General features: G+C 30.7%; 1 protein-coding gene across 1 annotated transcript; it reads left to right on the top strand.

Moving 5' to 3' along the window:
* The first annotated feature begins 2,083 nt into the window (after window positions 1-2,083).
* LOC120079051 (phosphate transporter PHO1 homolog 3) lies at window positions 2,084-6,318 on the top strand. Its single transcript, XM_039033239.2, has 12 exons — window positions 2,084-3,053; window positions 3,240-3,594; window positions 3,677-3,725; window positions 3,841-3,912; window positions 4,019-4,148; window positions 4,254-4,374; window positions 4,593-4,851; window positions 4,943-5,047; window positions 5,133-5,327; window positions 5,429-5,710; window positions 5,814-5,950; window positions 6,045-6,318. The coding sequence occupies exons 1-12, from the start codon at window positions 2,453-2,455 to the stop codon at window positions 6,139-6,141; spliced, it is 2,403 nt and encodes an 800-aa protein (XP_038889167.1). The 5' UTR covers window positions 2,084-2,452; the 3' UTR covers window positions 6,142-6,318.
* Window positions 6,319-11,013: the final 4,695 nt, after the last annotated feature.

Genomic DNA, 11,013 nt, shown 5'->3' on the forward strand with positions numbered 1-11,013 from the left:
AAGAAAAAAGAAGAAAGAAAAGAAAAGAAGAACAAACAATTAAGTGTTTGAATGATTTAAAAATAACTTTGGTTTAGAATTTGAAATTTCTAGTCAAAGGTGGATTACATTACAAAAACATTTGAATAGTTTAAAGTCACGTTTACTAAATTGTAATGAATATTGGTATAATTCGAATGAAATTTCATTGATGGATCAATTGTAATAAGCTTGAATTTCAAATTTAATGGGATATTTTTATTCAACACGTTTACTTAAAATTATGAATTTTTTCATATTTACGTTACCATTATTGTTACCATTGAGGATTAAACGGTAACGATAACGGTAAAGGTGTCAAAATCCATAAACTTTCCTCTAGAACAGTAATAATGATAATCGTAAAGATAATAATAATGGTAACGATAATGATACAACGCAATTGGATAGAGTATGCTCCATTCGTCAATTAGTTTGTACTTGTTATAACAAATTTGGAAGTGGGTCTCATGTGTCAGTATAGATGCAGATCAGAGGTAAATAGCATTGAAAACAATCAAATGAGACACACTTTTCACGTTACTTGATTTATTACCTTTTCACTCGAATACAAGGGGCCGAATTTTCAATATTTCCCTAAAATAAAACATTAGAAAATGGAAGATAAAATAGTTACTAATTATTGAGATGGAAAAAAAAAAAAGAAAAAGAAAAAGAGAGAAGTGTTGGACTTGGTGATTGTTCTTGTAAGTTGTAAGTTGGAGGGTTCGTTTCTGTCAAAACGTGACTGCTTCAACAACATTGATAATTCCAATAATTTTCACCCAAATTATATATATATATATATTTTAATATTTATTTTAATCTTTTACTTTTCTCTCATTTAATTATAAAAGTCACTACCTGCTCCCTTTTTCCGTTTCTAGTCAAACTCGTCGCTGCCTTTACCACTCCGCCTTTTAAAAGATAATAATAAGATTTTTCTCTCTATATTGTAAATTGCTATTTTTTTTTAATAATTCCAATGTAATGAACAAAACAAAACAAGTTATGTTAAATTCCTTATGCTTTCTTTCGATAATCATTTTTGTTCTTCCATTTGGTTTTTATTTTATTTTGAATGCATAAAAACATTCCATAAACAAAAATATATATATAGAAACTACTATTTTTTAGTTTTCAAAAACCAAATTTGAAATTTTTAGTAAGCTGATCAAGTTTAGCCAATTGATCTTTGAATTGGAATCCTTTAGTTAGAGAAGATATCGAAACAAACCTGCAAGAGAATTTTTATATGTATGATGTCGAGTTGAGTACATTTTGATGCCTAAATTAGTATACAAAATACTTAATTCAACTATTTATAGAGCATGTTGTCTAACATCCGTTTGAGACGCATGCAATATCGGCAATGTGGTCTTGAATTGTAACTTGCTAGTTGATGAGCTTGACTAAGTTATTTTTCTTTAGGTGGAACGGAACGAGCTTGATTGTCCAACCTAGAGATCGAGGATTGGACTTTTGTTTTCGGACACGTACACTCTCTAGAAGCCCTTAGACTTGGGCCCACTTGTGGCCCGAGATCTTGCCTTGAAGAACTATTTAAAGCAAACACTTTTAAATATAAATTTAAAAAAAAAAATGAAGATTTATCCAAAGATGCTCAAACTTCTATAAACAGTATAGCTGCTTAAAACATTTTTAATCTATGTACTTTGAGTTTCATTAAATTTTAGTCTCTGTATTTTTAATAATAACCACCATTTTTGAATGGTAACAACTTTTTTACAATAAAAAAATCATTATATGAATATTTGAATACAAAGTTACTTTCAATATAGTAGACTAAATTAACTTATTTATAAATATAACAAAATGTCGTTGTTGATTAGTGACAAACAGTAATAGACATCTACGAATGTCTATCACTAATATTAATGGACGTCTGTAAGTATCTATCATTAATAGTCAATAATATTATACTATATCTAAAAATAATTCTAACCATGCTGCCATTTTAAACCATTATCCATGAATATATCATCAATATTTGTAAATGAAATGTAGACTAAAAAGCAAAACACATATGAAAAGATAATAATCCAAGAACAAAACTTTAACTATTATTATTAGTAAAAAAAATTTGTAATCTAAATTATTTAATAAATTCAACAAATCCTCTCTCTCTTAAAACAGAGATTCACACAGTACCCTTATGACCAATACATTCCCTCCCTTATTGTGATTCCAATGTAATAGGCCATACCGCGTCTGCCTGGGTTTTGCTCCGAATCTTCCATGGCAGCACACCATAGCTCAAGCCTTTGAATTCTTCTCTTTTCCTCTCTCTATATAGACCCTCTCCAGTTTCTCCTCTTCCCATTTCATCATCTTCATCCTCTTCATCTTCCCAATTTCCTTCTGCAACTTCATAATTACTCTCCATTGAATGCAATTGAATTGAACTCACCCAATGAAGTTCGGCAAGGAGTTCACAGCTCAAATGGTGCCGGAATGGCACGAGGCTTACATGGATTACAATTTCCTCAAAACCCTTTTGAAGGAAATTCAGAGATTTAAGCTCAGAAATGGCCCTCCCCAACCCCCTCAACCCTCTGGCTTGAAGCGCAAACTCACTCTCTACAGAGCCTTCAGTGGCCTAACTCAAGGCTATGTTCATCCTTCAACTCCTTCTTCCCATACAGATATCGAGAGCCAAGCCATTCTGGTTAGCTCTACGCATGAGGATGGTTCCCAGAATTATAAGACTACGTTTCTAATGGCCGCCGATGAAGGCGCTGAGTATGAACTCGTATATTTTAGGAGACTGGATGATGAGTTTAATAAAGTTGGTAAGTTCTATAAGGCTAAGGTGGAGGAGGTTATGAAGGAAGCTGAGATGTTGAATAAGCAAATGGATGCTTTGATTGCTTTCAGAGTTAAGGTTGAGAATCCTCAGGGTTTGGTTTTCGATATGTCTGAGAAGACTGTTGAGATGACTCGTCTTGCTTCTGGGATTGCTGCTTCTTCTGCTGCGTTATCGGCTTCCACTCCTAAAGGGGCTAAATCTGGAAGTGAGTTTTGAATTTCTGCTTTTCTTTAAACTAGATTACTGTGTTTTTTGTTTTCTTTTATGGCTTTGATGAAGTAGAAATTACAAGTTGTCGTTTTTTTGTTTGTTTTGGTTTTAATGGAGTTTTTGTTGGTAGAAGAAACTAAGTAGAGGGAGTGTTTTATTGAATGTATGTTTTGATGAGCAGAAAGACCTCACATGGCTATGGAGATAATTGAAGAAGGAGGGATTAGTGAGCATGGGCAATCTGATGAGTCGAATGAAGATGGGGACGATATCGACACGAAATTGAGAGATAAAAAGGTTGAAGAAGATAGCTCTAGCAAAAGGAAGGGTGTTAGACCACCTCCATTAGATGTTCTTGATCGTGTCAAAATCAATCAACCCATTGAAACACCTCGTTCAACCATCAAGGGCTTTCTTAAAATCTCTAAAAACACTGAACTTCGGTTTAGCAGAGACAATCTAAAGAAAGTTGAAGAACAACTCAGGCAGGCTTTCTCTGTGTTTTACCAGAAACTTAGGCTTCTCAAGAGCTTCAGGTACATCTTATCTTTCTTCTAGCCTCTTTTCTTTTTCAATGCTCAAATTGCTAATATTTTCTCATTGATGGAATTTACCCAGCTTCTTGAATACACTGGCCTTCTCAAAAATCATGAAGAAATATGACAAGGTATTTTCATTTCCTGTCTGATTGAGTGTGTTGATCTAAGAAGGGTGATTGTGAAGTGGGAAAAAGACAAAGGAAAATATTATCAGACATTTATGTCTTTGTAATTTGATTGCAGATTACATCAAGAGATGCCTCGAAAGCTTACATGAAAACGGTGGATAGTTCTTACCTTGGAAGCTCAGATGATGTGAGATATAGCTTCTCTGACATCTTAGTTTTCAACCATTTCTTTCTTATACAAGTTACTCTATAAAGCAAGTTCTTCAATACTAATATGCTACATGCCACTGCAGGTTGCTAAGTTAATGGAGAGGGTTGAGAACACATTCATCAAACATTTCTGCAATGCTAACCGCAGCAAAGCGATGAATATTTTAAGACCCAAAGCTAAGAGAGAGAGACATAGGACAACGTTTTCCATGGGTAAGTGCTCTGATTTTCACCATGATTTGTATTACCACTTAAGCTACTTATTTTAGGGACATGCCTTTTTCAAAATTTTCACACTTGAACTCAAATGATTTACAGGTTTCCTAGCTGGCTGTTCTGCAGCTCTTGTTTTAGCCCTCATCTTAATTATTCGTGCCCGCCATATTATGGATAGCAGAGGAAGCACAAAATACATGGAAACCATGTTTCCCCTTTACAGGTAAACTTTACACATATTACACATCTTGATCTGTTCATTTTCATTTTATACTTTCTCAATCTTTCATGTTCTTAAGTTAAACCAGTGTGTAAATAACTTGGTTGGCAGATCAAGATTATAGTTATTGTTATAGGGTAACTCAGTTGCCTTAACCACTTTGCAGTGTAAAGTTTCTTCTGTTCTATTGGTCTGACATGGGAACTACGTCTGTTTTGCAGCCTGTTTGGATTTGTTGTACTGCATTTGGTTATGTATGCTGTCAACATATTCTATTGGAGGCGATATCGAGTGAATTATTCCTTCATATTTGGTTTCAAGGAAGGAAATGAGTTAGGCTATCGTCAAGTTCTCCTTATTGCTTTTGCTCTAGCAGTACTTGGACTTGGCTCTGTGCTCTCAAACCTTGACATGGAAATGGACCCAAGAACAAAAGATTTCAAAGCATTGACTGAACTTCTGCCTCTGTTTGCAGTTGTTGTAAGTTATTCACACCAACTTTCTCTAGTGACTTTAATTTTGAATATACAGTAGTGCTGGTACTAAACGAACTCGCTTTTTTCTTCTGCAGCTTGTAACTGCAATACTTATCTGCCCGTTTAACATCATATATCGCTCAAGTCGTTTCTTCTTCCTCACTTGTTTATTTCACTGCATCTGTGCTCCGCTCTACAAGGTAAATTCCGTTGTCCATAATGTATGTAAGCTCGGAGATACCGAAGTTGCTAAATTGTTTCCTAAAACAAATTTCTTTCCTTCAGGTGGTGCTCCCAGACTTTTTCTTAGCTGATCAGTTAACAAGCCAGGTGCAAGCACTCAGAAGTTTGGAATTTTACATTTGCTATTATGGTTGGGGAGACTACAGAATGAGAGTAAACACGTGCAAGGCTAGTGCCGTGTTCCAAACCTTCAGTTTCATCATCGCGGTTATTCCATACTGGTCTCGCCTTCAGCAGGTACACCAACCTTGCTAAGGATTTTTAACTGCAACTCCAGCATTGTAGAAAGTACAAATTGATCCTTAGCTTAATGTCTCATTTTTCTTGTGTTTTAACAGTGTCTTCGTCGACTGTACGAAGAGAAGGACAAAATGCACGCACTGAACGGATTGAAATACTCGTTTGCGATTGCGGCTGTCTGCTTCAGGACAGCATACAGTCTGAACAAAAACTTATATGTTTGGTATGTACTAGCCTGGATATTTTCAGTCATAGCAGCAATTTCGGGCACGTACTGGGACCTTGTGATAGACTGGGGGCTTCTGCAACGACGTTCGAAGAACCGCTGGTTGAGGGACAAGCTTCTCGTCCCTCAAAAGAGCGTATATTTTGTTGCAATGGTGAGTGATATAATCAAATAATAATGATCAATCAGATTCCAAACACAAGAATATTATGTCTGGTTTAGTTTGGAGATTTCTAAACAGAAAGAACACATTGCAGGCATTGAATGTGGTGCTGAGACTTGCTTGGATGCAAACTGTGTTGAACTTCAAGGTCCCATTCTTGCACAGAGAAGGGTTGGTTGCAATTGTTGCTAGCTTAGAGATCATTCGTCGCGGCATATGGAACTTCTTTAGGTATATAAATACTAAACATTATTTTTAATTTTCATACTCTATCATATTTCCCTTAAATGAAAAGTCTTAATTATATGTTTTGATTATGATATAGGATTGAAAATGAGCATTTGAACAATGTTGGTAAATATAGAGCATTCAAATCAGTGCCTCTACCTTTCAACTATGATGAAGATGATAAAGATGACTGAATGCTGATCCAGAATGGATTTGGAACACCTTTTTTCCCTTCTTTTTTTTTGTCTCCATGTATTTATTATATATTATTTTTTGATGTTTATAGCAATTTTGAAAGAATTCCCACTGTCCAATTTACAGAAAAGTAAATCAAGTTAGATGAGAAATGCAAAGAAATTTGAATTCTTTTATGCCTGTTTTGAGATTCCTTGGGTATGAGTGGTCACAGGTAGTGTAACCCTTTTAGGTATGAAATTCAAAAGCAAAAATTATAATATGTTAAGAAAATATTTCCAAATTAAAAAAAAAGAAAAGAAAAAGGTGTACCAAATGATAAATTTATGATATATATTTGTTTTTTTTTCTTTTCACAAAGGACTTTTATGATTGATGACCTGTCCCTAACAAATGTATGAAATATAACCTTTTAATTACATCATACTGCACCACCGCATTTTTATAACATGATCATAAGGATCAAATTTGTAATTTAATAAAATATTTTTATTTTCAAGTAAAGAAATAAAAAAGGAAAGAGTTTTAAATGAAGAAATTGCAGATATAGCGAAAGTGAAACATGAAAATTATTTGTGTATGTGGCCTGTGGGGGACCTGAAAGCTTTATAAAATAAAAGGCTGTTATATAGTTGGATAGCAGAAGGCGCACCCACTTATAAGATCCAAATGAAAATGAGAGTTTGATGTGGTTGGTTGGTTGGGTCCTTCAATTTCCAAATTGACAACCTACCAATTAATGGAATCAATTATGGATTTTTCGAATTTATTAAATCCCCACTAGCTGTAACCATCCAATATAATAATTTCTAAGTGTGTGGATAATACACGTATTACTATTTTTCGTCCAATATCTCATATTTTCTATGAAATGGATAAATTACTCTTTTTTTATTTTCGAACTTCTTTTAGATTAAATTCTAAGTTTATTTACGAGAAGAAAGTTTTTTTTTTTTTTTGACCTATTTCCTATTTAGTTTCTATATTTATCTTACATTTTCTGTTTGATTTCAATTGACTTTCTAACTTTCAAAATGTTACAATTTTACCATTGAGATTTGACTTTTTTTTTCCTTCAATTTGATCTTTCGTTTCAAGATTTATACTTTAACCTAGATTTTCCACAACATACTCACTTTTAGTCTTTGGTGTTCCATTAGTTAATTTAAGATAATTATAAAGTGAAATTTTAGTAATGATGAATAAATAGTGCAATTTAATAAATTATACTTATTTCACTTATTTTAAATTCATTAATAAATATTAATGCCAAAGACTGAAGAGAGTATTAAGTAAAAAATCAAGGTTAAAAATGTAAGTCTTGAAACTTAGGGACCAAATTAACAAAACTCAAATCTTACCGTGTAACATTTTGAAACATGAGTAAATTGAAAATAAACTCAAAACTAATAACTAAAATGTAACATTCTAAAATCTAAGTGGAAACTAGACCTACCTATTGTGTCTACCAATAAGGTTCTTTTTTTCTTTTTTCTTTTCTTTTTTTTAAACACGAGTTTATTTATTTAAAAGGTCGAAAAAGTCTCCCTCTCTCTCACTCTTTAAGTTCCCCTCTTGCATTTTGGCAAAATGGTAGCTCTTGACAATATATGTACAAGATTGCAAGCTCACCAAAATAATAATAATAATAATAATAATAATAATAATAATAATAAATAAAAAAGTACTACCTTGCTTGTTCTCTCAACTAACTATAAATTTAGTAGTACAATCAAAATTTGATTGTTATGTGTTTTTAAGTTCATATAAGTATTATAATCATAAATACATGCCTATTGATATGAGATATATATCCTTCTAAGTGTGAAATATAATTAAAGAAAGAAAGGAAAAAAGGTTAGTTTTTGTAATATACAATCAACTTTGAACAATCTATACAAAAAAAAGAAGTCTTGACATTTCAATTCTTGATATATATACACTCATATGCATATTTTATATAGATTGCCATACTATTACAATTTCCTTTAATTTTAAATATATTTGTTAAAATTTGAACCTTTGAATTATATGTTCATTAAAAGAAAAAAAATCAAATGGTCTTGTTTATAGTAATTTAAAATTATGACCCATTTTAATTGATATACCATTACTCATCAATCAACTCGATTGACTATTATATTTGATAATGACTCACAATTTGATATTATTTTCTACTTCATTGTTGTACTTTTATTATTGTAGTTGTTGTTTTACAGCTTTATAAGGTACTTTTCTAAAACTACCCTTCCAATTTTCCTTACTTTTATTTGTAATGTAGGAAGGAAAACACGTGGAACAAATGAAAGTAAAAATGCCAAAACAAGCATAGTTCAATTGACATTCGAATATACTAGAAACCATAAGATCTGTTGTTCAAAATTCGAATCCCCCTATCCCCATTGTCGTACTTAAAAAAATGAATGTAAATATTTTTTAAAAATATGCTCCATTTGATGCAAGTTTTTAGCATAACTATTTGGGGCGCTGAGAGAATATAAGATGTGGGAAGTTCTGATGTCTGGAGAGTTATGATATATGAAGAGTTTTGATCGAGTATGAACAATCGAGTATGATCAAACATTGAGATGATATACGATACACGGAAGGAAAATGATACGAAACACATTCCGAAAATGGCCCACAAACAATTAAAATCGGCGAGATAAGATAATAGGTCTCCAAACACTAATATAGGATATGGGGATATACCTTCTCATGTTGGGCCCCCAAACAGCTGGACATATACCACTTTTCTTTAAAAGTTTGAATCTTTACAACATATAATAGAATAAAAAATATTTACACTTTATAGCAAAAAGTTTAAACAAACTTTATATATTTGTACTATTTGAAACATTTTACTATAAATATTTAAAAAGGCCCTTATTTTATTGAATATAAAAGTTTTGAAATATGCTTTATAATATTTTTCATATGACTTTGTATCAAACACGTATTTATAGTTTTAATAACTTTTGATAGACAAAAAAAAAAAAAAAACATGATTTAGCTGATATAAAATATGTACAACAAATTTAAAATAAGATAATTTTTTTATATAAAAAAAAGCCTAGTTTAACAGATATGAAACATGTAAATAAAAAAAAAATAAGATTTTAAAAAATAATTTTTCATAAGACTGAATCTTCAAAAAGACCATGGTCCAAACTTGAAAAATGGCAGGTGTGCTCTCAAAGTGCGAGTAAACTTTAAAATATGAAATAATAATAATAATAATAAATAAAAGTGGAAACACGTGAGACATCAGCCATTGGCCTATTCAATTTATTATTTTGAAAACTAATATTGCCCTATCGTCCTATATTTTATACTTCTTTTGAATAAATAATTTTTTTTATCTCTACATATTTTTGTCTAATTTTCTTTTGTTTCTAGGTTTCAAAATGTTACACATTTAATTCATTAATTTGAATTTGATTTAGTCTCTAAATTTCAAAATATTACAATTTTACCCTTCAATTTTGAGTTGAGTTTGAATTTGATCCACATGTTTCAGTATTTATACATTAATATCAATTTTTTTTTACTAAATTTACTTTCAGTATTTATCGTTAATGTTTGTTTATTAATTTAAGAGAATCAAAAGAATTATAATTAATTAAGTTTTACTATACATTCGTAACTATTAAAATTAATTTTAAAATTTTACTTTATAATTATTTAAAATTAATTAATAAATGATACACGTAAATGTACGTGTCAAGTTAGAGTATAGTAAAATGGTCTTAGGGATTGAGTATCGTCCTCAACAAATCAAATTTACGATTTAATTTAACTATTCAAGAATTGTTAGAACTTAAAAAAAATGTGGAAACTGTAAGCACGTGAGCCATTAGCCCTTTTACCTATTCAATTTATTGTTTTGGAAACTAAGATTGCCATTTGACCTATTCAATATTTTATAGTTTCTTGTCAATATTTATACTTTTAACATCAACGATATTCATCATTTATATCCATTAATTTATTTAAGAAAATCAAAAGAATTATAATTAATTAAATTTTACTATCTTTTCATCACTATTAAAATTAATTTTAACATTTAACTTCATAATTATTTAAAATTAATTAATAAACATTAATACCAATAACTGAAAGTGAGTATTTAGTAAAAATTAAGGTTAAAGATATAAATATTGAAATCTAAGAACCAAATTCAAATGAAACTCGAACTTCAAAGGTTAAATTGTTATGTTTTGAAATTTAGAAGGATTAAATGTATAACATTTTGCAGTTTAAGAATCAAATAAAAACCAGACCAAAAAACCTACCTAATGTTTTGTTTAACCTTTCTACTTTTCCCTTTGCACATAAATTTTAAAAATCATAGTGGTTCTCTATGCGTTTCAAAGTATTGAGATTCTTCCTATAAATTCAATCGATTGTAAATTTGAAATTATAACAGGTCTTCTTTTTAAATTGTTAATATAACATTATTGTGCCTTAATATGCTTTTTTAGCAAAACACTCGTGCAGATTGAAAATCAAATTTCTAACTACACGAGAGAAAATAACTACAGTCTACCGGAGAGTGCATACCAATTATCGTAGAACTAAACTGAACTTGACATTATAACATACCTTTTCAATTGACAATATTTATGAGTTGTCACAACTTGTCAATATCTATGCTAAAGAATTTTTTACTAATAAATTATTGTTGGGTTGTATGTCCTAAAACTCGCAGTTTGTCATGTTAAACATATTCTATTATCAATAAAGATATTATTGACGTTTATTCCATAAAACTGTTATTGAATATGTGAATTGCAATTATAAGTCTAAATAAAATAAACTAAAGATCCATGGCTATTATATGAATACATGAACTTCATATGGAGACCTAA

Source organism: Benincasa hispida, chromosome 6, assembly GCF_027475165.1.
Source record: "Benincasa hispida cultivar pf3 chromosome 6, pf3_genome.v1.1, whole genome shotgun sequence".
Taxonomy (NCBI): domain Eukaryota; kingdom Viridiplantae; phylum Streptophyta; class Magnoliopsida; order Cucurbitales; family Cucurbitaceae; genus Benincasa; species Benincasa hispida.